Genomic DNA, 27,218 nt, shown 5'->3' on the forward strand with positions numbered 1-27,218 from the left:
TTCTGAAGGCCATTCTTAATTTAGATCCATGTGTGTGACTGACCAGTGACCAACTCTGCCTCTGTCACTAATACAGCTGAGCTGATGTAACTGCCATTTTTTTTTAACAGAGCCGGGAGGGTCATGTGATACTCGTTAGAGTGGATGTGGACGTGTGTGTCACGACTGTGTATTAATAGCTTCATTTGAACCCCAACAAGCACCGGTTCGGGAAGTCCAGCATTGCTTCAAGTCAACTCAGTGAACACCTGGACACCCTTACTTTTATGGTAATGCAAATGTAACTGTAATTTTCTCAACAAGTTCGATTCAAGTGAAAGCTATCCATACATTCTGAATGTGTGAAAGATATGCATTACAGCAATTTGTCAATTAGAAATTGAAGAATACAGGTCACAGAGAGATTGTTGGGTGGAACAGTTAATTTTTTTATTTACATGGAAGAATTTACCATCACAATCTAAAGAACAAGGCTAATCTTTGATCCCCATTTTAAGCTTTGCATTTTTTATTTTAAATAAACTACATACAGTATGCTAGCAGACAAATTACCCACTGATCTCTTTCAAATCATCCAGTGTAATAACATATTGTGCTTTTAAAGACTGAAAATATGATTCACATCCTTTTTTGGATGCTCAGGGGTTGCTATCCATGGAGAACATTTACCAAAACACACTACTGTCAACAAAATCAGTTTACTACCAATGACTTGGAAAAAGTCCCAGTAGTCAACTAAGTGTTAAGAGAATATATTTTTACGTTCCACATCATAGTTTTCTGTGTAGAATTTGGTTGAAAGATAGATAGGCACTCAGAAGCACTGACATTCCTTAGAAAAGGGCACAATCCCCAGCAACATTGGGAGACTACAAGAAGAACTCCTGCAATTATGTGCCTTGTTTAGGCCTACCTTTTGGTGGGATAGGTATTTCAAAGGCAAAATAAACGTTCCAGTGTTCGGAATGTTTCGTAAACTTTTCTGAAGACATTTTCTTACTCTGTCCTTTGAATATCGGTAACCTCTAGTCCAGCCCATGATCATCTGCACAATACCAGTCCACAGAAAATGTCTATCTTCAATTTGACATGAATCAATGTACAGTAACATTTTGAAGTTGGGCTTTTCAGAAACATCTAGACATTTCTCATCATCATACTTGCTATAGAGGTGCATGCCTAGACAGGTAACCAAAAATGCATGAACTTGTACATACTAAATGCACAAAAATGTCAACAGCACACAAAAATCCATCTTGAGTTACATACAGTATTAGCAAGCCAACCTGTCCCCAAATATACACAGATAGATTCTATGCTAACCATTTAATGACAATCAAATTCAATAGTGCAAAACAACACTTACTTTACACTGGCAAAACATCATGTATGTAATTCTTACAAAAATAAAAATTCTAACACTTCCTCCCCTTTACCATCCATTAGGTGAGTATCCAATAGAAGATTTACAGCTAGTCTATTGTCTTATAGGACATCTGAAGGGACATTACAGGCTGGCAACATGTTGACATGCTTTGACTGTACCAAAAACAAAGCACAATGGAAAAATTATGTGATTAAATCACAACATGAATGACTAAAGTAATTTAAACTAAATGCTGTCCTCTTGAAAAAACAGCACATATCTTGTTGGTCTTACTTTCAGTGTGCCTTCATATTCATGTACAGACATAATCAGAATGTAAGGTACATGGGTTGGTTGGGTACTGAATGGTTGGGTACTGAATGATCCCCAGATCAATCTAGGAATATGGAACAATGGCATCAAAATGATTCATGCAACGCAGCAGATTAAAAATAAGGCCTGTTTTAGGAGACATTATGAGGCAAAAACAAAGCAAAGGTGAAGGCATCTGATGTCCCGCAAAGCCTTCTGGTCTACACAAGGAGTAGCATTGCGCTAATGGGTGAAAGATAGTTTATTATGCCACAGCATACACCATTGCTGAGCTCTCTGGGAAGCATTGCTTGACTCTCTCTTCCCTCTTCTTCTCCTCTTTGATCATATCCTCCTCTCAGCATACACTACATCCTCAAGTCTAGCCTACCATGGTCCCCGCACGAGCCTCCAACACATCAAACAGATCTGGTTACCAACCTGCCTGCTACTGACAGCTTACACCAGATACAATATGTCCTGTGGAAAATGTTCTACAATATTCCTGTTTTCTCACATGTCCTGTGGAACATTTTCTTCAATATTCTTGTACGTTTTCCTTACATCTTGACTAATGCAAAGGGATTTCACTGTCACACTGGTATCTATATTTGAAATGGATACAAATCTCATGGTGGGAACCTGGGGGTTCAAAAGTAACTGCCTCAAGCAGTCGTAAAAATTAAGTAACATGTGCAGTTGTACAGTCTTTGTAACAGCGAGAGTACCTGTCGGGACTTTGCCTTCCTTGGAATGTCCTGATGGAATCAGTTGCAACCTAAGATCTTCAGAGGAGTGTGTGTGTGTGTGTGTGTGTGTGTGTGTGTGTGTGTGTGTGTGTGTGTGTGTGTGTGTGTGTGTGTGCTGGGGGTCAGGTCGGTTCACATCACGATGGAAAAATCATTATTCTTTCTTCAGCTTGATATTGATAAATTAGGAAGTATTCTTAGACTTGTTGGCCTTCCTCTTGCTTCTTATAAAACATTGTTTTCATGCTCCAAACTTCTTTCAGCAACTGCACAGATTAAAAAAGACACTGTCATTAAGAAGGAGGCTAATGATTTAAACAACTTGTACAAGAACACACTTTTCAACACGGCAGACTAGATTCACTGAGCAGTTCATTCAATACAGCTGGCCTTATTGAAAAATGAGTGGGGCTGCAACATGCATGACCCCTTAACCCCTGAAAGTCCCATGATGACACAGTGAGACACACACACTCTTCACACGTCCACTCATTAGACCTGGCTGTATGCACTTGATAGGTAATTCCTTTATAATAGCATTGTGGGCTGACAGGGTCTGATTCTTAAAAAACTGAGCAAGTGGACATTACGTAACAGTAGACGTTCAAATGGTGCTGGTGGTTAACATCTGTTTAAGTGGTTTAACGACCACAGAATTATATCTTAGAACTAATTGAATAGGATCTCTATGAGCCTGGCTCCTGCCAAAGGCTGCCAGTGGATACCATATGCACAATTTGCAGTGTATTTATGAATGCAGTGCCACCTTGTGGTCCCTATGAGAGGAGCAGTGGAGTGTTATGTATTTACCATGAGATGAACATAGAGGAAGAGGTCCTTTTCAGATTCCTTGCTCTGCGATCATTGACTTGGGCCTGCAAATGACATGACTATGAATAAACATGTCTCTGTAACATTGTTTCCCCATCATTCCCTTCTATATTGCTAGTGACAGGAAATATTGCTTGACCATATGGACATGTTGACTACTGCTTGGTCTATACCAGGGATCTCCAACCTTGGTCCCGGAGAGTTACTGGGTATCCAGGCTGAAGAGGGAGTTAAAGATCCCTGGTCTATACGATATTATAAACTGGGAGGTTCAAGCCCTGAAAGCTGATTGGCTGACAGCCGTGATATATCAGACCATATACCACAAGTATGACAAAACCTTTATTTTTACTGCTCTAATTACGTTGGTAACCAGTTTATAATAGCAATAAGGCCACTCAGGGGTTTGTGGTATATGGCCAATATAACGTGGCTAAGGGTTGTATCCAGGCACTCCACTTTGCGTCCTGCATAAGTACAGCCCTTAGCTGTGGTATATTGGCCATATACCACACCCCCTCGTCCCTTATTGCTTAATTTGGCTATCACACACAGGCCATTGTAGTGCAACTGTCTACTCCCTACCTCTCTGCCTTGGCTGAAGAAGACTCCTGTGGGTTTGCCTGCTGCTGATGTTGCTGCTCCTGCTGCCGCTGTTCCTGCTCCATCCTGTACAGGCAGAGGGACACAATACAGATGTATTGAGGAGGAAATTTAAAACTTGTAGTGTATTTGAGGTTTAAAAAGGCTTCTGATGTTTGTAATTTACACTTTGACATGTCAGACATGATTTTCCCCTACAAAAATGTCCATTAAAATAACAGCAAATTGATCAGAAATACAGTGTAGACATTGATAATATAGTAAATGACTATTGTAGCTGGAAACAGCAGATTTTTTATAGAATATCTACATAGGCATACAGAGGTCCATTATCAGCAACCATCACTTCTGTGTTCCTGTCACGCCCTGGTCTTAGTATTTTGTGTTTTCTTTATTATTTTGGTCAGGCCAGGGTGTGACATGGGTTTATTATGTGGTGTGTTTAGTCTTGTCTTTTTTTGTAGGCAATTGGATTCTGGTATAGTGGGGTTTTCTAGAAAAGTCTATGGTTGCCTGAAGTGGTTCTCAATCAGAGGCAGGTGTTTATCGTTGTCTCTGATTGGGAACCATATTTAGGCAGCCATATTATTTGAGTGTTTCGTGGGTGATTGTTCCTGTCTCTGTGTTAGTTTGCACCAGCATAGGCTGGTTCGGGTTTCATGTTACGTTTTTTGTATTGTTCGTGTTTATTCGGTTATTAAACATGTATCAAAATGACCACGCTGCATTTTGGTCCGATCCTTGCTATACACCTCTTCAGAGGAGATAGAAGAAAACCGTAACAGTTCCAATGGCACATTGTGTTAGCTAATCCAAGTTTATCATTTTAAAAGGCTAATTGAAAACCCTTTTGCAATTATGTTAGCACAGCTGAAAACTGTTGTACTGATTAGTGTTAAAACCTCTTAAGAATAAGCCCCTTTAAAAAAATAAAAAAAAATCTAACTGCCTGTAGCTCAGGCCCTGAAGCAAGGTTATGCATATTCTTGGTACCATTTGAAAGGAAACACTTTGAAGTTTAGGGAAATGTGAAAGGAATGTTGTAGAATATAACACAATAGATCTGGTAAATGATAATACAAAGAAATAAGCATTTTGTATTTTTTTTTGTACCATCATCTTTGAAATGCAGGAGAAAGGCCATAATGTACTATTATTCCAGCCCAGGTGCAATTTAGATTTTGGCCACCAGATGGCATCAGTGTGTATGCAACGTTTTAGACTGATCCAATGAACCATTGCATTTATGTTCAAATTGTTGTATCAAGACTGCCCAAATGTGCCTAATTTGTTGATTAAACACCAGTCTCAACGTCAACAGTGAAGAGGCGACTCCGGGATGCTGGCCTTCTAGGAAAAGTTGCAAAGAAAAAGTCATATCTCAGACTGGCCAATAAAAATAAAATATTAAAATTGGCAAAAGAACACTGGACAAAGGAACTCTGCCTATAAGACCAGCATCCCGGAGTCGCCTCTTCACTGGTGACGTTGAGACTAGTGTTTTGGGGGTACTATTTAATGAAGCTGCCAGTTGAGGACTTGTGAGGCGTCTGTTTCTCAAACTAGACATTCCAATGTTCTTGTCCTCTTGCTCAGTTGTGCACCGGGGCCTCCCACTCCTCTTTCTATTCTGGTTACAGACAGTTTGCGCTGTTCTGTGAAGGGAGTAGTACACAGCGTTGTATGAGATCTTCAGTTTCTTGGCAATTACTCGCATGGAATAGCCTTCATTTCTCAGAACAAGAATAGACTGACGAGTTTCAGAAGAAAGGTCTTTGTTTCTGGCCATTTTGAGCCTGTAATCGAACCCACAAATGCTGATGCTCCAGATACTCAACTAGTCTCTAAAGGAGGCCAGTTTTATTGCTTCTTTAAATAGCACAACAGTTTTCAGCTGTGCTAACATAATTGCAAAAGGGTTTTCTAATGATCAATCAGCCTTTTAAAATGATAGACTTGGATTAGCGAACACAACGTGCCATTGGAACACAGGAGTGATGGTTGTTGATGATGGGCCTCTGTACGCCTACGTAGATATTCCATTAAAAAATCTGCCATTTCCAGCTACAATAGTCATTTACAACATTAACAATGTTTACACTGTATTTCTGATCAATTTGATGTTATTTTAACAGACAAAAAATGTGCTTTTCTTTCAAAAACAAGGATATTTCTAAGTGACGCCAAACTTTTGAACGGTAGTGTAAATCAGATGTAAATGTATTTTACCTTTCTCTCCGAGCCTTGATCCTCTCCTCCTCAAATCTATAAAAAGAAAGAAAAATCATACGATTCCTATTCCTATCCAAGTCCTTTTCAAGTTGTAATACAGAACCTATCTTACATGTATTCCTTGGCTGAGAATAACATAATTAACATATCAATTCCCATTTGAAAAACTTTGATATTTAAATGTCTTCTTCTATGACTTCTTTACTGCCTCAAAGTCTCTGCCAGGCATCCTCATCTTTTCACTGAAGGAATAATTATTTCCTTGCAAGTTTACATAATTTATTAGTCTACTCCAGCAAAATTGTAAATCACTGCAAGTCTGTGAATGATGGTGGGAGCCAAGTCTTCAGCTCAGTTACTAACCATGATGGTTGATGATACTTACTGCATTACACATTCTGGGACCTGCACATGTTCCATGGGGACTATCTCTGCCAGCTCATCCAGACTGTGTACATACTGGATCTTATTCATAAACTTCACACTGCAAATAACAACAGGATACAACAACAACAAGTTATATTTATGTTTTGTGTGCAACTATAAATTGTCAGTCACAGTGACGTTATGTATACTATAACTGTGTTATTAATGTGTCGTTGTGTTGTGTGGTCACCTGATGAAGGGCCTGGATATGGCCAGCACAGTGCGGATGAACCAGGTGGGGTGGGCAATAACCAGAGACTTCAGGTTCTTCCTGAGCCTACAGAGACAACAGATTTAAGCAGTTACATTTTAGTAATTTAGCAGACGCTCTTATCCAGAGCAATTATGGTTCAGTGTCTTGCTCAAGGGCACATCGAAATATTTTTCACCTAGACGGCTCAGGGATTTGAATCAGCAACCTTTTGTTTACTGGCCCAACGCTCTTAAACGCTAGGTTACCTGCCGACAGTTGAAATAAGGAAATACAGCTTAGTATGAGTGAATCCCTTTCCCATTGACTGCCAGTAGCGCCATTAACTTTTCTTAAACTCAGTTGATATTTATGTCATGCACGTCCATCCTATGTCAACAGCATGAACGATCGAATTAAAAAAGCTGTTGTTCAGTAGTTAGTATAAAATATAAATATCCTTACCTCCTATCAATCATCTGATAGCATTTCTTTAGCCATCCTATGCCTGGCATCTTGCCCCGTGGTGTGGCTCCATTCATGTAGATGATCAAATAGTCCTCAGCCACCAGCATTTCTAGACTGCTAACCACATACCTGAGATGGCAATGTGGAAGGGAAAAATATTGAGGTTCATTTTATTGCTGCCATTGCAAGCACTAACGAAATCTCAATCAGGTTATATTTTCTGGCAGCGTAAATGTTCAATCCAACATTCCTACATGATGTATGAAATGCTCTCTCTGAAGAATGTTTTTTTTTATGATAGCATTTTGTGCATGATAACCTAGTTTCAAATATCACTACATAGCAAGGCTTTCTGATGGGTGCCTCGTCATATTTTTAATAACACAGTTACTCACAGGAAGAGGTTTTCCATGATGTAGTGGTAATCTGCACAGCTGCTGTCGGGCAGGTAGCAGGCGGAGAACACTATGATGGCATTCAGACCCTCACCATAGTAACCTGCAGGAGGAGAGTAGAGCCTGTTAGTTCATTCTGTTGGCGTCACTATGTTGGATGCACAGCCATTTACAGATGTAAACTCAGTTTGAGATTTAATAATTGGCACCATGTTGGCAGAGAAAGTTCAATGACAATTAAATGTTAATGAGTTTAACTATGTCGAATCGAATTGCAAAAATCACTGAAGCTGGAGACTCATATCTCCCTCTCTAACTTTAAGCACCAGCTGTCAGAGCAACTCACAGATCACTGCAACTGTACATAGCCCATCTGTAAACAGCCCATCCAACTACCTCCTCCCCATACTGTTATTTATTTTTTTGCTCCTTTGCACCCCAGTATCTCTGCTTGCACATTCATCTTCTGCACATCTATCACTCCAGTGTTCAATTGCTAAATTGTAATTATTTAGCCACTATGGCCTATTTTTTGCCTTACCTCCCTTATCTTACCTCATTTGCACACACTGTATATATAATTTTCTATTGTGTTATTGACTGTATGTTTGTTTATTCCATGTGTAACTTTGTGTTGTTGTTTGTGTCGCACTGCTTTGCTTTATCTTGGCCAGGTCGCAGTTGTAAATGAGAACTTGTTCTCAACTGGCCTACCTGGTTAAATAAAGGTGAAATAAAAAATAAAATAAATACGTATACAGTATCTATGGCTCTGGCTGGATGCTGTTGGCTGGATACTGACCCCCATGGGTGATGACGCGGAGATACGGCCTGATGACCTGCATGTCGATACGGTGCTCCTGCTCCCCGATGATCACGGTCCTCCACAGGCGCCCGTTACCCCCCGTCCCATCAGCACAGTCTTCCTCCACTCCGTCACCAGGCCCCGCTTTGGCGATGGCCACCGGGGTATCATCTGGACATACATAGTGGAAAATTGAAAGGTGTTTATGCTACAATGTGAAGCTAATGTATTTGTATGAGTGAGACAACATTTATTTATTTTATGTCATCCACTTTTGTATTTCTCTTCAGTATCTTAGCTTTTTTGCTGTTTGACTGTGGACATAAACATTAGTGTACTATGCAGCTATTTATCTACCAGAAGTCGGTGCCAGACCGTGTCTGCGCAAACTACATTTAGCCAAATAACAGGTTGTCTAAAGCAGAAAGACTGGCACCCAGGCTACCAGGCTGGCAACCAGGGCTGAAGGCTGATACCAGGGCTACCATTAATCCATGCCCCATGAGCCCTACTCACCTTCCCACTCCAGCTCATTGCCATTGGTGATGAACTCCAGAGAGTCGTTGTCGTCGGGGGTGTCGATGTCGTCGACGTTGATGTCCAGGTCGTCGGGCGTATCCAGGAAGTCGTCAGACAGCATGGAACCCTCGCTGTGGTCCAGGGACAGGTTGATATCCGGGGCCACTAACGTACGGCGCTTGCGATGAGTGGACACTACTCCACCTCCGCCACCTCCACTTGCACTAACATTCAGAGAGTTGGGGGGAGCTGCGGCAGAGGAGGTGAGACTCATTAGTAACTGGTAGTGTACACACATAACATCCAGTTGAATTCACAGTTGCAGGGTTTATGAAGTAGCATGTGAAAAAAACGTTTTAAAGCATCACTGTGTGAGGCAAGGCTTATTGTCATAAAGTAATATATATATTTTTTAACAATATATTTAGTGGCCTTTTTAACAATATAACAATCATCAGCAAAATATGACAATTGGATAATACCTGTTATTCATAAAGTAATACTGCTGAAGTTACTTACACTGTATGCAGAAAAGTATGTGGACACCCCGTAAAATTAGTGGATTCGGCTATTTCAGCCACACCCGTTGCTGACAGATGTATAAAATCGAGCACACAGCTATGGAATGTCCATTAACAAACATTGGCAGTAGAATGGCCTTACTGAAGAGCTCACTGACTTTCAACGTGGCACTGTCATAGGATGCTACCTTTCCAACATGTCAGTTCTTCAAATTTCTGGCCTGCTAGAGCTGCCCTGGTCAACTTTAAGTGGAAATATCTAGGAGCAAGAATGGCTCAGCCGCAAAGTGGTAGGCCACACAATATCACAGAACAGGAGCGCCGTGTGCTGAAGCGCGTAGTGCATAAAAATCGTCTGTCCTCAGTCGCAACACTCACTTAGCTTCAACAACTGTCTTAATTTTGCTTTGGTAGCATCTAATGGGGATCCATAATAAATACAAATACAAATCTGCCAGTCTAACGGACGAATCTGGGTTTGGCGGATGCCAGGAGTACGCTACCTGCCCAATGCATAGTGCCAACTGTAAAGTTTGGTGGAGGAGGATTAATGGTCCGGGGCTGTTTTTGCATGGTTCGGGCCAGGCCCCTTAACTCCAGTGAAGAAAAATCTTAACACTAGAGCATACAATGACCTTCTGGATGATTCTGTACTTCCAACTTTGTGGCAACAGTTTGGGGAAGGCCCTTTCCTGTTTCAGCATGACAATGCCCCCGTGCACAAACCGAGGTAGATACAGAAATGGTTTGTTGAGATCGATGTGGAAGAACTTGACTGGCCTGCACAGAGCCCTGACCTCAACCACAGTGAACACCTTTGGGATTAATTGGAACGCCGACTGCGAGCCAGGCCTAATCGTCCAACATCAGTGCCCAACCTCACTAATGCTCTTATGGCTGAATGGAAGCAAGTCCCCACAGCAATGTTCCAACATCTAGTGCAGGGGTGTCAAAGTCAAATGGACGGAGGGCCAAATAAAAAAATCAGCTACAAGACGAGGGCCGGACTGTTCGAATGTTCATTGAAAAATTTTTAAATGACGCATATAGTCTAGTGAACCTAATTGAACCTACTGAAAACCTAACAAATATATTACAATATGATCAGATAAATAAAGCAATATTTTCTTATGGCTCTGTCAGTAATCTTTAATTTTCAACAGACACAAAAGACAAATTTCCTTTATATAAATATCCCCATAACATGAACATTAAATGAAAGAAACCGGTATTCAAGGCACCATCAGTAGACTATATTTTCTATTTTAGCAAAAGTGGGCTAAATTTACTTCAAAGAAAAAACAATAATAGCAATTTTCTATCATCCACTCAACTGAAATATTTTTAAAATATAATTGGATTGAAAAACAATAAAATAAAGTGCAAAAATCTATTAATCAAAAACAACACTTTGTTTAAGGAGAAGTAACATGCAGTGAAAACAAATATTAAATTTTAACTTTTAAACTTGAACTGAGTAAAAACTCTAAATATGTGATTGCACAGTAATGTTCACTTGTTTGAGGTTGAGGGTGATACTTGGTGGTGTCCCATCTTTCCACAAGTTCATCAATGTTGGGGTAAGGCTCTGAGCTGAAGAAATCCTCAGAATTGAGTGGAGGTGTTCAGCAGTAAGTCGACTTCTGTGTGATGTTTTGTTCAGGTTCATCAAAGAAAACAGTTGTTCACACAGGTATGTGCTGCCAAACATAGACAACGTTTGAGCAGCCTGGATGCGCAGCTGGGGCATTGTGCCGGGAGGAAACGGGCGAACTCCGCAGCACCCACTGCCGCATATTTTGCCCTCAGTGCATCATTGCATTGGAGGTCAATCAACTCCATTTGGAGGTTTGTGGTGAGCTTTCCACGTCAACAGCAAATGGGTTACCGAGCAGTTCCAACCTGCTTTTTTGTGCTTCAAAGTCAGCAAATCGGCGTCGAAAGTCAGCAAGCATACCTATTTTATCAGCCAACTGTGTGCTCGGGAACGCACTGGTAGAGAGCCTTTCATGGTCTGGCAGCTGGGAAAGTGGCTCAAATTTTCTTTCCGCATCTGTCTCCCACAGAGTCAGTTTGGTTTTAAATGCCTTCACTGTACTGTACATATCAGAGATGACACGATCCCGAACCCTGCAGCTGCAAGTTTATTGCATTCAGATGACTCGTAATGTCACACAGAAAAGCCATTTCACACAGAAACATTTCCTGTCTCGGAGTTGTGTTGTGTCTTTCCCTTTGCTGTCCAAGAACAGACAAATCTCCTCACGAAGCTCGAAACATCTTTGAAGCACCTTTCCTGGCTTAGCCATCGCACCTCTGTGTGATAAGGCAAATCACCATGCTCCGTTTCTAACTCCGTCAGAAATGCCTTGAACTGGCGGTGATTCAAACCTTTGGCTCTGATAAAGTTAAGCGTGATGATGCTCATTACATGCTCCATTTTCCTTTACCGCACAACGCTTCCTGGTGTATGATACAATGATAAGCTGTCAGCTCACCTGTCGCGTTTTCCTCTTGCATCTTTTCCCGTATCTTCGCCACCAGTCCGCTCCTGTGTCCACACATCGCAGGTGCTCCGTCGGTTGTCAAACCCACGAGTTTTCCCAAGGCAGCTCCATCTCATTTACACATCTTGACACCTCTTCATACAAATCATGCCCCGTAGTTGTGCCATGCATAGGACGTGCCAAAAACTCCTCTGTCACGCTTTAGGTTGGAGTCCACCGGATGAAAATTGACAACTGGGCAATGTCAGAAATGTCGGTGCTCTCATCCACAGCCAAGGAATATGCAATAAAATCTTTTCCCTTTTCACAAGCTGCTCTTTTAGATTGATGGACAACTGGTCTACTCTCTCGGCAATGGTGTTTCTGCTCAGACTCACATTTAAAAAGAGTTGCCTTTTTCTGGGCAAACTCGTCACAAACTTTAATCATGCAGTTTTTGATGAAATCCCCTCCGTAAATGGCCGGGCTGATTTAGCGATCTCTTCTGCCAAAATAAAACTGGCCTTGACAGCAGCCTGGCCTTGTGATTTGGCTTTTTTGAACAGAGCCTGTCGAGATTTGAGGCCTCGTTTTAATTCCTCTGCCTTTTGTAGCCTTTGTTCCATGTCCATATTCTTGTTTTTGTCCGCGTGTTTCGTTTCATAATGTCGTCTCAGATTATACTCTTTCAGTACCGCCACACTTTCTCCACACAGAAGACACACAGGTGCTCGTGAACATATACTCCGACTCCCACCTTGTTTGAAACCCCGGTTCTCAGTATCCACCTTCCGTTTTGCCATTTTTGATGGGTATCTGAAAGTTAATTTTACTGTGATGCTGACGACTGCTGTGCCAATAAATATTGAAATGAAGCAGCCTACTGCTCGGTGCGTCACCTTTGCATTGTGGGAAATGTAGTATTGGTGCGTGTAAAAGATCTGCGGGCTGCCGGCTTGCTGCGGGCCGGTTCTAATAATAAATCAAGATCATCCCAGGGCCGTAAAAACGGATCCGCGGGCCTTGACTCTGACATATGTGATCTAGTGGAAAGCCTTCCAAGAAGACTGGAGGCTGTTGTAGCAACAAAGAGGGGACCTCCATATTAATGCCCATGATTTTGGAATGAGATGTTCGACGAGCAGTTGTCCACATACTTTTGGCCATGTAGTGTAAGTTAATTGAGGTACTTAATGCCAGTCACATAGTCTTTTAAAGTTACTCACAGGCTTTGTCATCGGTGAGACCACAGGAAGACTCCATGTCACCGTCTTCAGGAAGTGGTCTGAAAAATCAACACAGTGGCACAGCATTCTGTCAGAGCCACAGCCACACACAATAGCATGACATGACTGAACCCTAAAGCCAGCCAGTCAGACTTTATTCAAATAAACCAAACCCCAAATAGTCCTGGAAGCACACTAGTACAGTATCACATCATTGCAGATGGTGCAAAATTAACATATGCCAGCAACCTATTGTTCACTTAATACCTTTTTTGCACTGTTGGTTAAAGCCTGTAAGTAAACATTTCATTGTAAAGTCTACACCTGTTGTATTCGTCGCACGTGACAAATAAACTTTGATTTGATTTGGTTTGAATCATGTCAGTGGGGTTGTCAGTGATCTGGCTCAGCACCACAAAGGGAGCACAGAGAGAGAGGCTGGATGGTTATTAGCATCTCCCCAGGGAGCTCTTTAGATGATAGCACTGCCATGTTGAGAGGAGGGAGGGAGAGGCGGTGGTATGTCAAAACCCCCTGTTCTCTGTACAGGGAGGCAGACACACTGTTAGGTTACCCCTTAACACGAGGTGTAATTTCCCTTGTCACCTATTTTAATGTGAAACAACGAGAAGGAGGAGGGGAGTCAAGGGTATAATACAGGGAGAAACAACAACAACAACTTCAACCAAATACCAAGAGGCACAGAGGAAATATAAGGTATACAGTTCCACTTTGCTTTGCTGCATAAGCCTAAAATATCGTTTCATCCTAACATCCCAGGGTGAACAGAAAGTCCAGAACAGAGTGTTGCCAAAACAACATGACTGGCAATAACAAATGACAAGAGCATCCGTTACACTGCATGGTGTCCGACCTAGTGTCCCTGAAGACAGACTACTGCTATCACTACTGACAAGCTCCCATTGTTCAATAACCATTTTCCTACATGAAATGAAATCCATGAAGATTAAATTAAATAGGATTGATATCTAACAAAGGGTATTATAATCCGAAATGTCAAGCGGTCAGGCCATATTCTTCTCCTAAAATGACGAGGGCTGAAATAACATATCATAAGAGCTTACCTTATGAAAAAGGAGAAGGATGATTTCAAAGATGATCCAGGCAAATAATTGACTTCACAACCCTAGATCCTATATTATTATGCATTCCCTTATCTCAGTCGATTATAGCGAGCCTCAGGCACATCATCCTTCAGAGCTGCTGCTTTTCTCTTCCTCCTCTTCCCTAAAGCTGACTTGCCACCATTTTCCTGGTGATGCTGTGTTTTTGACTCCTGGCTGCATCACATGACATAGCCCACTGCCATTTAATGAGAGCTGCACATGCTCCCTGCCTCCACTCCCTCAGATGGAAACCTGGACTCAGGGGTAGACGCAACATAGTAAATGTAAATCCGGGACACTCCAATTAGTCTGATATGTTACTTTCGTATGGAACTGTATGTATTAATTTGTGGATGTCCATCATTGATTTCGTATGATATGTAATGACTTTCAAATCGTATGATATGTTATGAATTGCAATTCATACAATATTTTCCAAATTGCAATTCATACAATATGTTATGAATTTGCAAATGTTATTATATATTACAATATCCAAGTTGTTGTGGCTAACATTAGTTAGGAGGCTAGATAACTAATACTAATGGTAGCTAGGTGGCTAACGTTAGCTAGGCTAGGGATTAGGGTTACTGGTGTAAAGAATTGCTATTATGCAGGAGACCAATCTACTGCTAAATACATGGCTATTGCATTGTTATAACTGAGACAACACATAGCAACGTATTTTCACAGTAAAGCCTGTGGGGTCCCCTACAGGATAGCTCCCACATTACACACCCTTTTTTAACCGAACACTGTGTGCCCGAAGAAGATCCTACGATGACGGACAGACAACTGAGCCAATGGCGGAAGACTACAGACTACAACCAGCTGAACCAATCCGGAGATCCGATCTTCCTAGGGTCAACCTACTTTCTGTGACGTATATAAGAGCTGTGCTGACTGTTTACGCTCTCTGCCTGCCGTTCCACACGAACTAACGGAAGAGCCGTAATTACGTTGTACTACATATTTTCACTCTGAATAAACTGTTTACTTGTCATAAAATGTATCACTTAGTCTGAATCGATCCTTGACCGGCTCACCCATCTACATATCTAATTACTAACACTGGTTAAGGTTAGGAGTTAGATTAAATGGTTAAGGTTAGGGTTAGGGGAAGGTTAACTAGCACACACTAAGTAGTTGCAAAGTAGCTAATTATCTCAAATGCTCAAATTGTCTGTGATTAGATTTGAACACTTAACCTTTGGGTTGCTAGACGTTTGCGTTATACATCCACCCCAAACAAACACCCTACTTTTGTTTTTGCTTTTAGTAACCTTCTGTCTTATGTAACATACCAATTGTAACATATCATACTAATTTGTGTGTCCTGGATTTACTTTTACTATATTACGTCTAGTCTATGTGGCCAGGCTGCAGATGGAGAGAGAAAGGATGCTGCCTGGTGTCAGGATGGTGTCAGGATCTCTCTCTCTCTCTCTCTCTCGCTCTCTCTCTCTCTCTCTCTCTCTCTCTCTCTCTCTCTCTCTCTCTCTCTCTCTCTCGCTCTCTCGCTCTCTCTCTCTCTCTCTCTCTCTCTCACTCTCACTCTTTCACTCTCACGCCTACAGAGCAAGTATCTGATCTCCGTACACATCATAGGGACAATAAAGGGGCATATCACGCCTAAATCAAGTTCTCTTTGTAATTCTTCAGTTATTGGGGGCCAATTAATCTTTATCAATGCAGTGTTTGTGAATGTTTAAGGCACATACTATTGTGATATAGCTATTGTAATTTCAGAGAAGGTTGATTTCAGTAGATGGGGGTATCTGCTGGGTATCCCAGTCTATAATTAGACCAGCTGCACGGGGCTAGCCCACTGGGAAATCCTCAAGCACATTTTGCTGAAGCTGATTATAGTAATTCAGCAACAAACATCACTGCAAACATGAGTCATTGTCATCTACCAGTTGTGATGAAATGCCATCCACCCATCACATCTCCTCAGTACTGATGCCCAGGTGTTAAAAAAAGTAAACACAATGCTGAATGCTGATTGGCTGACATAAAATAACTTATTCACTGTTCTAATTACCTTGGTAACCAGTTTATGTAAGGGATAATCAACGAGGGGCTATGTGTTCTGTGGAAAATAATGAACAACGTGGAAGGTGTGTTCCCCGACCTTCCACGGTGTTGCATTATTTTCCAGAGAACACATAGCACCCCGAGATGATTGTCCCTTTTATACTGTAGCTATAATTTAACATATTTGCCACTAGAAATGTTATAATTTGCCAGTGGAAATGTGTTCAACATCCCTGAAGGACTGTAGCTAGCAAGTTTACTAGATAGCTACAGTAGTTGCCGTGGTAACCAAACAAATCAACTTGCTAGTTTAGCTAACCAAACCATCCGTCCTAGCTTGCCATTGTGAAAATCTACAATGCAAATAATGTTTTCAATTAAACTTTTGCTTTCAAAAGCAACTCAAATATAGAACATGTAAGAATGAACTATAGCCATTGAATTCTACCGTGAATATATGCCGTGCATTATAGGGAAATAATGCATGCTCTAGAATGCGCTTCAAGCCAATCAGAAACAAGTATTGAACAATGCCATGACAACAAATAGCAATAAGGCACCAGCAATAAGACACCGGTTTGTGGTATATGGCCAATATACCACGGCTAAGGGGTGTTTCCAGGCACGCCGCGTTGCATCATTTCTAAGAACAGCCCTTAGCCGTGGTATATTGGCTATATACCACACCCCCTCAGGCCTTATTGCTTAATTGTAATCCTTGCGGTTACACTTTAGGCTATGTATACTGTTACATACTGTTGGATTACTGCTGTAAGTACAATGTAACGGTGAGTTATTACAATACTTGACACACAGTAATAAGTACCCTGTAAAGTACAGCATTATCAAAGTCATCTGACACCCACCTGGGAAAGTCATCATCCTGCCACTCGTCTTTATACTCCATGTTATCCATTCTTACAGTCGCCTCATTCCATGGAGGGGAGGAGAGGGGCCTGCGGCACACAGCAACAGACCATGCATAATTAACTAACCAACAATAATCAATCAATCACTTGTTACAATGGAGCACTTTGAGCTTTGGAAAAGTGCTACATCACAATTATAATGATCACTGATCACCATCACTACTATTATTATATTATCAAATTACCTCAAACCAAATCAAAACAATCCTCAGGTATGAAGTGAAAGTGGCAACTTCAATAAGCCCATGTTTTGTGTAACACAGATAATTCCTCCGTTATAAGACGTTATAAGACAATAATGAGTTTGTACAAAAGGAACAATGGTACAGTTATTAGGATTTTTATTTCATTTATCGGTATTTATGATTTCAATTGAGAGGCTTAATCGAGGCCACGGGGCGTTTATCCCTCTATGTAGCATGTGAGGAACATGTGACTCAGGTCCCCTTGCAGCTTCACTCAAAGTCAATCACAATGAAGGAATTTCCTAGGTGGAATCCAAGAGTCCAGGAGAAATCAACTCTGAATCCCTCCTCCTCAGCTACTAATCCTCAGCCCAGTTGCCACCTTTTTGATGTGTTCAGGTTCATCCTGTCTGTCTGCCACTAGTTCAAATAGACAGTGACAGGCCTACAGCATAATAATACTGCCTACAGGTAGCTCAAGCTGTGTTAACATCATGTTAGTTAGTGCACCGTAGTGTAATCACTGACATTCTGTTTTTAAGGGAAATTTGTAAGTGTAACGTAGGTTTCAGTTTTCATTAGCATCATCCACGGTGTTGAATAAGAATGAGGCAATGTAATGTTATTAAGAGTCAGATACACAGTATAATTACTGCTGAGGTTGTATGGTTCATTGCATTAGAATGGGACCAATGTTGTTTAATGGAATTGAAGTCCTCCTCTCTTTGTACCTCTTCACTCATGTAGAAAATCAACAAAGACTGACTGGGGGTGTACTGAGTGACATACAGTAAGTTCCCTAGGTCAGCTGTGGACATATTTATAGAAACATATACACTGACGGAGGGCCCCTTAAGTACAGTACCGATCTGTGGGTAAGTGGCAACACTTACTCTGAGAATTCACACAACACAAATACAGAACAAATAAATGAGATAACACTACGATTTGTAAGGCAATGTCCTACACACATCACAATGTTTCAATGATTGTTTACATCATGTTGTTGTCTGGCAATACCTTCAAATGCATTGTAAGATGTACTATGTTTTTATAATGTCTTTGTAAAATCATATTAATTGTCAAAGATAGAGGAGTGGTTAGGTAGGTCAGGCTCTATATATATATAATGTATACATCTACACCATACACACTCTCAGAGGCTATAGGGAAGTGTCCTTTATATCCAAGGGCATAGCAGAATACCCCAGCCATAACCCACAAAACATGTCACTTCGATTGAGTGTGCAACCGTGAGCCTTATTGTGTGGCCAGAATCATTTGCATACCCTCCTACACCCAACTGTCTGTGCTTAGTGAAGTAATACAGTATCATATCCAAACAAATGAAAAAAGAGCTGGCATGTTATCACGATGGAGGGAAGAAGAAAAACAAACTAGCATGAGAGGTGCTCAAAGTAATCAATTGCCCGCATCTTTCATTTATAAAACACTATGGATTGTTTTGTGCCCTCACTATAATGTCCATGCACAAATATTTATAGGATCCTAATACTTTAAGGTAAGACACTGACAATGAAATGATGCTACTACTTCTCTGAAAGGGCATACAAATGGAGGCTATGCCTGTAGGCAGGAAGGGTATTCAGTATTCTGCCAGGCATTTGAGTAAATGAAGAGGAATTATAGTAGTGTGCAGTATGCACCTGCAAGGAAAATGCAAGAGCAGAATACAATGGAAACATTCCTCTTTTACATTTAATCCTACTGAGTTGATAGACAATGGTTTTCATGAGCTACTATACATTTACCACACACACACACACACACACACACACACACACACACACACACACACACACACACAACACACACACACACACACACACACTGTACAATGAGTGTGTAATAAAGAGGGTAGAGGAAGAACACAAGGGCATCTGGTCTGAGTGCCCGTAGTACTCACATGGGCAATAAGAGATCCTTTGAATCTCTTCCTTCCGTCCGTCTGTGCGTCCCTGTGCGTCCACCCTCCTTACTCACTGATGTAAAGATTGGACAGCTAGGAATTGTAATCCTCCAGACCAGGGTTGATGCATGGGTCTAGTGAGGCGCCCCCCTCTCTCTCTACATCCCCTGTGTCAAGGCAGCAGCAGGTGTCTGAAGACAGGGGGCAGCTCTGTTCCCTAAAACCCCCTGGCCACCTCTGTTGGGGAAGGAGAATGTGAAAGAGACTGGCCGTGAAGACTGAAGTGACAGGCTCCTTTAGAGTTCCACTCAACCCTTTAAATTGAAGGCATCAATGCTGGTATCATTATGACTGTTTCTAGTTGTCTATTCTGCCCATGTAATTCTATTTATACTCTAAATCCTTTTGTGATAATCCCTCCTCTCTTCATCCCATAATAGCTATTTCATCTGTGCCAATTCCTCTTCAGCAGTTATACTGTACTATCCTCTCTGCTCATGTTGGTTTATTCCAGTCCATACTGGGATACTCCTCCTGTTCCTATCTGCCTGTTTATTCTAAAAACACCACAAATATATCAAGTCTCTCTTTGTGTTTTTACTCCATGAGCTGCTGTGAATGGTCCTCTATGCCGACTGTTCCCTGGCAACAGCATCTCTCTCTCTCTCTCTCTCTACATGCAACACATCACCTTCCCATCCCCTACCCATACACTCACTTATTCAGTCTCACTCTCTCACTTCAGTTCTCTCCACCAATCATATTCCCCTTTCATCCACATATTTCTCACCCGGCTGCTTATGCTCCACCCATTCTTGTCCTTCCTTCTCCCCTTTTTATGCCCAGCTGCAGTACTGGACTTTCCCTCTATGGAGCATTCTGCCCTAGGCAGCAGTGGTGGTGGGAGGTGGCCATTCAATGCCAGTGGGACACACCATAAGGTCTATATGTGGCACTTGTCTGACCCTTAATACATGCTTCGTTCACCACTAGTTTAGTTGCATCAGTGTGGACTCTGCACAGCTTGTAGATTTGAAACAGAATGGACTATAAATGTTCAGAAGCTATATAGGCCTATACAGATTGAAACTGATTTCAACTCAAACTCATTTGCTCTACACAGTGCACCGATAGGCTACCAACACAACATTTCACCATTCTATTTAGGATGGATATTTGCATGATTCTTACCTCTATACTTCTAATAGCCTACATTTTGCACTTGGTTACGCAAACCACCCGATCTCAGTCGCAGAAGCTACTGTTGGCTACACGCATAGCGGTTTATTATTGCAACAATGTATCGAGAAACTGAGACTGTTAGAACAGAATTTCATGCAAACAGAGTAGGCTACACATATATAACTATAGTTTTAAATTGTGAAATACATTGTCCCAGCGCATCTAGAGTTAAAATGGCAATCTGCAGTTGTTACATCCATTATTTTAGCTTAATTATATATACCCGTCGATTTCTTGAAGAACTTCTAATGCCTCATGAGTTTAGTTCAACTGTCGTACCCTATCATAACCCAAAATATATGCTTGTTTTACTCCAATGTTTGTAAACAATGTAAACGTAAAAAACCACAATGGCCTCAAATAATGGTAAAAACGATCATTTTTATATAATAAAGTTCTTGCATCCATAGCTCTGTCTATTAATTTGAGAGTGGTTCCATTTCTCCAGGCCCATCCCTCTATTTCTCCAGGCCCATCCCTCAAATCAAAACAGAGGCGGGAGCTTTGCTTTGTTATTGTTTTAACTACGAATTGCTCCTTTAAATGTCGAAGCATGCGCGCGATTGTAGATGACGGACACGTGACAGAAAGTCTGTCCCGGACTCCCAGTACAGTAGATTCCAAGATGGCTGCAAGCAATTATTATGGATTCACGCATGGTGCCGGTCCTCAGTACAGGTAAGTACATCGATTCTGGGTATGGGTAGCATGCACTCATCTCGAGTCGTCGTCCCGTCTTATTGCGACGAGTAGCTATGCCTCATTGCTTGTGCGATATTGCAAGCTCGAGGCCTTGGGAGTTCATTGCAATGGATATGCTAGCGAAATAAGGTAGCCAGGCAAGCAGGTCCCAGTCTTACCCGGCTAAGGAGCGCTTTCTTCGCACTTGGAAAAGAATGAAACCTCAAACTGTCTCATTTCATATGCCAAAAATGTGTTATAGAGTTAGCTTGCTTATATTATTTGTGTAACAATCAGAAACAACCAGTATCTTACTTTGGCATAATGGCTAGCTATCTTTTTCTCTAGCGGCAGGGACGCACGAATTAGCTGAAAGCGAGTGTCTGGTCAGTTTTATAATTTTGAAACTATCTACCTGTCACGTTTTGGGCAAAGTGAATTTGCTGAAAACTTGAGCCACTTTCAGTTGCCAAACGATGCAGATATAAATACCATGAATAGAGCCGACAGATCGGATGCAATCCATACTTAATAAAACATTGATCAAATACAAACCGACTGTTTCCTTCTTGAGATTCAATTGACACATGAGCTGAATAGCCGATTTAGAGTAGCAACAATGAGGAAACAGTCGATTGAATTAACATCTTATTAATAATACGGATTTCAGCAAACAGTTATGCAACAACAGAGGACAAACGGGTAACGTTACACAGTAAAGGTTTAAGAATTTACATTTAAGTCGAAGGTTCAGGTAAACTCAACTTTTAGATGAGTTGAGGTACTTGGCAACTTCAAAATACATTTGTCACCAGTCTATAAGAATGTTGCCAACATATTTTACAGTTAGAACTAGGGATGCACGATATATCGGCAAACATTTGGGGCAGTTACAGCGTTGGACTAGTAACCGAAAGGTTGCAAGATCGAATCCCCGAGGTGACAAGGTAAAAATCTGTCCTTCTGCCCCTGAATAAGGCAGTTAACCCACTGTTCCTAGGCCGGCATTGGAAATAAGAATTTGTTCTTAACTGACTTGCCTAGTTAATTAAAGGCAAAAAATATATATAGGAATCGTCCTATATTAGCTAAAAATACCAACAAAGGTATCGGCCGATGTCTAGTTTAACGTCCGATGTGCAAAACCGATGTCAAAGCTGACGTGCATACCTATATAACGAATGTACATGATGTAATGACTCTTTATTTAACCAGGTAGGCTAGTTGAAAACAAGTTCTCATTTACAACTGTGACCTGGCCAAGATAAAGCATAGCAGTGTGAACAGACAACAACACAGAGTTACACATGGAGTAAACAATAAACAAGTCAATAACACAGTAGAAAGGAAAAAAATAGTCTATATACATTGTGTGCAAAAGGCATGAGGAGGTAGGCAAATAATTACAATTTAGCAGATTAACACTAGAGTGATAAATGATCAGATGGTCATGTGCAGGTAGAGATACTGGTGTGCAAAAGAGCAGAAAAGTACATAAATATAAACAGTATGGGGATGTGGTAGGTAAATTGGGTGGGCTATTTACCGATGGACTATGTACAGCTGCAGCAATCGGTTAGCTGCTCAGATAGCAGATATTTGAAGTTGGTGAGGGAGATTTTTGCAATTCGTTCCAGTCACAGGCAGCAGAGAACTGGAAGGAAAGGCGGCCAAATGAGGTGTTGGCTTTAGGGATGATCAGTGAGATACACCTGCTGGAGCGCGTGCTACGGGTGGGTGTTGCCATCGTGACCAGTGAACTGAGATAAGGCGGAGCTTTACCTAGCATGGACTTGTAGATGACCTGGAGCCAGTGGGTCTGGCGACGAATATGTAGCGAGGGCCAGCCGACTAGAGCATACCGGTCGCAGTGGTGGGTGGTATAAGGTGCTTTAGTAACAAAACGGATGACACTGTGATAAACTGCATCCAGTTTGCTGAGTAGAGTATTGGAAGCTATTTTGTAGATGACATCGCCGAAGTCGAGGATCGGTAGGATAGTCAGTTTTACTAGGGTAAGTTTGGCGGCGTGAGCGAAGGAGGCTTTGTTGCGGAATAGAAAGCCAACTCTAGATTTGATTTTAGATTGGAGATGTTTGATATGAGTCTGGAAGGAGAGTTTACAGTCTAGCCAGACACCTAGGTACTTATAGACCCACAATGTCTGCTGATTGAGTAGTCAACAAGTCAAGCAGTCATTTGAAAGTAGAGGTCGGCCGATTTTAATCGGAATGGCCGATTTAATTAGCGCCGATTTCAGGTTTTAATAACAGTCGGTAATCAGCATTTTTGGGCATCGATTATGGCCGATTACATTGCATTCCACTAGGAGACTGCGTGGCAGGCTGACTATCTGTTACGCAAGTGCAGCAAGGAGCCAAGGTAAGTTTCTAGCTAGCATTAAACTTATCTTATAAAAAACAATCAATCTTAACATAATCACTAGTTAACTACACATGGTTGATGATATTACTAGTTTATCTAGCTTGTCCTGCATTGCATATAATCAATGCGGTGCCTGTTAATTTATCATCGAATCACAGCCTACTTTGCCAAACGGGTGATAATTTAACAAGCGCATTTGCGAAAAAAGCACTGTCGTTGCACCAATGTTTACCTAACCATAAACACCAATGCCTTTCTTAAAATCATTACACTGCTCCAAAAAATAAAGGGAACACTAAAATCACACATCCTAGATCTGAATGAATGAAATATTCTTATTAAATACTTTTTTCTTTACATAGTTGAATGTGCTGACAACAAAATCACACAAAAATGATTAATGGAAATCAAATTTATCAACCCATGGAGGTCTGGATTTGGAGTCACACTCAAAATTAAAGTGGAAAACCACACTACAGGCTGATCCAACTTTGATGTAATGTTCTTAAAACAAGTCAAAATTAGGCTCAGTAGTGTGTTTGGCCTCCACGTGCCTGTATGACCTCCCTACAACGCCTGGGCATGCTCCTGATGAGGTGGAGGATGGTCTCCTGAGGGATCTCCTCCTAGACCTGGACTAAAGCATCCACCAACTCCTGGACAGTCTGTGGTGCAACGTGGCGTTGGTGGATGGAGCGAGACATGATGTCCCAGATGTGCTCAATTGGATTCAGGTCTGGGGAACGGGCGGGCCAGTCCATAGCATCAATGCCTTCCTCTTGCAGGAACTGCTGACACACTCCAGCCACATGAGGTATAGTATTGTCTTGAATTGGCACAAAGAAATGCCACCCCACACCATGCCACCCCACACCAACACTGACCTACCGCCAAACCGGTCATGCTGGAGGATGTTGCAGGCAGCAGAACGTTCTCCACGGCGTGAAGACTTACAGAAAACATTTGGCCTCTGTCATTGCCAACAAAGGGTATATAACAAAGTAGTGAGAAACTTTTGTTATTGACCAAATACTTATTTTCCACCATAATTTGCAAATAAATAAATTAAAAATCCTACAATGTGATTTTCTGGATTTTTTTTCTTCTCATTTTGTCTGTCATAGTTGAAGTGTACCTATGATGAAAATTACAGGCCTCATCTTTTTAAGTTGGAGAACTTGCACAATTGGTGGCTGACTAAATACTTTTTTGCCCCACTGTACATACTATGGAACGCCGTTTGGGTCTTTGCGTGTCAAAAAAATATACAGTAGCACTGATAAAGCTGAGCGTCTGCTAAATGACTTAAATGTAAATGTAAATGTACAAAAAAGTCAGCAAACACAGGCCACAAACGATGTATTTACAATACCGCGTTGGTAATAAAGCATTGTTTGCTCGACCACATCTTCTGGGGTAGCACGCTTTAGCTTGGTGACGTAAATTCACTCACTTTTGTACATTGTGCTGGTCTGTACAATTTACCTTATTTTAGCGCCCAAAAAACGTAACTCTTCCAGATCAACTGTAATGTCAATACCAATGTAAAGCACAATTTCTCCCCTTTCCAACAAAATCAAGGACGAGACCTTCATGATGCCTATCTCTGCATGATTCAAGAAGGCAATGAGCTCCGTCATTTTTTTTTTTTAAATGGCGGGTGGGGAAGCTAAACCTATGGCATGATGGTGAGAAGGAGGGATGTCGTTTGGGGAAATGGCTTTTTTCACTTGATCTGTCCAACTTATCACCTTATTGCCTCTAAAATGTAAATAAAACGCTATAAAGAGTTTATATAATGTGCCATTACATACCTATTTGAAGGTTTGTGTCAAATTTGAATCACTTTAGCACCACCCTAAAAACCTGATCTTCAGAAGTAAACAGCAGCTTTTGAGAGTCATGATAGCTTGCAGTGATGACGCAAAAAATGACTAGGTATCCCCCTTACCCTGTCCCTGTCCCTTTCTTGTTCTTAAACGGTGAGAGAAGTGCTACATCTGGTGGAGAGAGGCTGTAAGACAGAATTAGTTGCTTTATGTGTGCTGTACGTTACGTCATGACACGTCACGATGTAACGTACAACGTCGGGGGGGGGTCAGTTTTCCCCCCAACTTTTCTCCAATACTATAGAGCCATTACCATGTCAATCAACGCTTGCATAGAAACGTAGTCCACACCCCACATTTTGATGTCAACACAGTCGCTACAGTCCCATTTAGTTTTCTTTGCAGCCTCGTTTCAATGCGCACATTTGTACAGAATGGGGTTAGCCTACGTTACCTAGTTAGCACCAATACAACCAGCCTGAAAACAATGACCAGTAGAAACTGCATTAATTTTCATTATTCTTAGCAATGATTTAGGAATCCTTGTAAGTATTGTTGTTCGCCTATTGAAATTGAACTTCAGTTCATGAAAATAAATAGCTAGCCAGCTACTTAACCCTGTTGCCCAAAGCTAATGTTATAAGCAGCCAGCTAGCTTCATCTGGCTAGTGAGGCTCAATCGGACGGGGTTATGTGTTGTGAAGATAGGCACAATAGTGGAATTTGCAGTTTTCCTTCAAAATTAAAGTATGTCATTGACAGTGATGCAAATGAGTAGAATAGTAGTAGAATTATGCAATACTTTTATTTTGAAGGCCAGTATTGTGGCTAGTTTCACATATATGGGTCCGACCACCATTAATCAAATAAGAATTGTCTTCTAAATTAGGGTTATTTTAGATGACACCTAGCTATATAGTTAGCTAGCTAACTATAGCTACTGAAACAGATGTCGTTTTGCTATCTTTTTGTGGAAGACAAATAGTGTTAAACACTGTGGAAGTCAAATAGTGTTAAACAGTATATTTTTTTGACACGCAAAGACCCAAACGGCGTTCCATAGAAATCCTGGTTGAGAATGAAACGACTGAACAATGAAGCAGCACAGCAAGTAAGTGAAGGAAATAGGTTTTGATTATGTTTTACTGGTAATGGGAACATGTGTAAATGCCAATAAAATAACTTTTTGGTCAGTGTGGTTGGTGTGTGTCTGTGTGGGTAACCTTAATTTAACTAGGAAAGTCAGTTAAGAACTAATTCTTATTTGCAATGACTGCCTACACCGGCCAAAACCAGACAACGTTGGGCCAATTGTGCGCCGCCCTAATGGGACTCCCAATCACGGCCAGATGTGATACAGCCTGGAATCGAACCAGGGACTGTAGTGACGCCTCTTGCACTGAAATGCGGTGCCTTAGACCGCTGCATCCGTGTGTGTGTTAAGCATTCTTGTACAATTAAATAGTTAAAAGGTCGCACAAATTTTAAGTATCGGTATCGTATTTTTTGGCAAGGAAAATGTTGGACGTCGGTACCGGCCAAAAAGGTCTCATTGGTGCATCACTAGTTAGAATACTTTGTTGTCCCACATGATGAAATCGGTGAAGGGACTTTAGTTATTTTTTTCTTCCATACAATAGTAGTTCATCACACTGTGCTGGCTGATTTTGTCCAAACTTGGGTGAATGATGCGTCTTGCCATAGAGGTCCGGCATTTACAAAAATGACACTGATTGACCCAAGA

At 41.3% G+C, this 27,218-nt stretch overlaps 2 protein-coding genes across 8 annotated transcripts in view; one reads left to right on the forward strand and one right to left on the reverse strand.

Annotated features, from left to right (window-relative positions):
- Positions 1 to 416: 416 nt before the first annotated feature.
- Positions 417 to 19,773, reverse strand: LOC115109196 (caytaxin-like). Of its 2 annotated transcripts, XM_029633859.2 has the most exons (13): positions 19,335 to 19,773; positions 17,160 to 17,249; positions 13,130 to 13,188; positions 8,894 to 9,145; positions 8,375 to 8,548; positions 7,573 to 7,675; positions 7,175 to 7,306; positions 6,710 to 6,796; positions 6,479 to 6,577; positions 6,091 to 6,126; positions 3,844 to 3,927; positions 3,238 to 3,302; positions 417 to 2,693 (listed from the first exon to the last, which is right to left on the reverse strand). In XM_029633859.2, coding segments are annotated over exons 1-12 (1,152 nt in total). In that variant the 5' UTR covers positions 19,337 to 19,773; the 3' UTR covers positions 417 to 2,693; positions 3,238 to 3,268. The 2 variants fall into 2 exon arrangements, with proteins under 2 accessions (XP_029489719.1, XP_029489720.1); XM_029633860.2 differs by lacking the exons at positions 17,160 to 17,249; positions 19,335 to 19,773 and adding an exon at positions 14,215 to 14,398.
- A 1,390-nt stretch (positions 19,774 to 21,163) lies between these two features.
- LOC115109197 (zinc finger RNA-binding protein-like) overlaps positions 21,164 to 27,218 on the forward strand; it is a 33,856-nt gene continuing 27,801 nt past the window's right edge. For all 6 annotated transcript variants that reach the window (XM_065009667.1, XM_029633861.2, XM_065009668.1 and 3 more), the window contains exon 1: positions 21,164 to 21,257. In XM_065009667.1, the coding sequence (XP_064865739.1) occupies positions 21,205 to 21,257 (53 nt within the window). In that variant the 5' untranslated portion in view covers positions 21,164 to 21,204. The remainder of the gene's footprint in view (positions 21,258 to 27,218) is intronic.

This window comes from Oncorhynchus nerka, linkage group LG25 (genome assembly GCF_034236695.1).
Source record: "Oncorhynchus nerka isolate Pitt River linkage group LG25, Oner_Uvic_2.0, whole genome shotgun sequence".
Lineage (NCBI taxonomy): Eukaryota > Metazoa > Chordata > Actinopteri > Salmoniformes > Salmonidae > Oncorhynchus > Oncorhynchus nerka.

Coding starts and splice junctions, on each gene's coding strand:
- LOC115109196 (XM_029633859.2), bottom strand. Junction 9,146..13,129: donor TCTCACCGATGACAAAGCCT/GTGAGTAACTTT, acceptor CCTCTGCCGCAG/CTCCCCCCAACTCTCTGAAT. Junction 3,303..3,843: donor TCTTCAGCCAAGGCAGAGAG/GTAGGGAGTAGA, acceptor TGTCATTTGCAG/GCCCAAGTCAATGATCGCAG.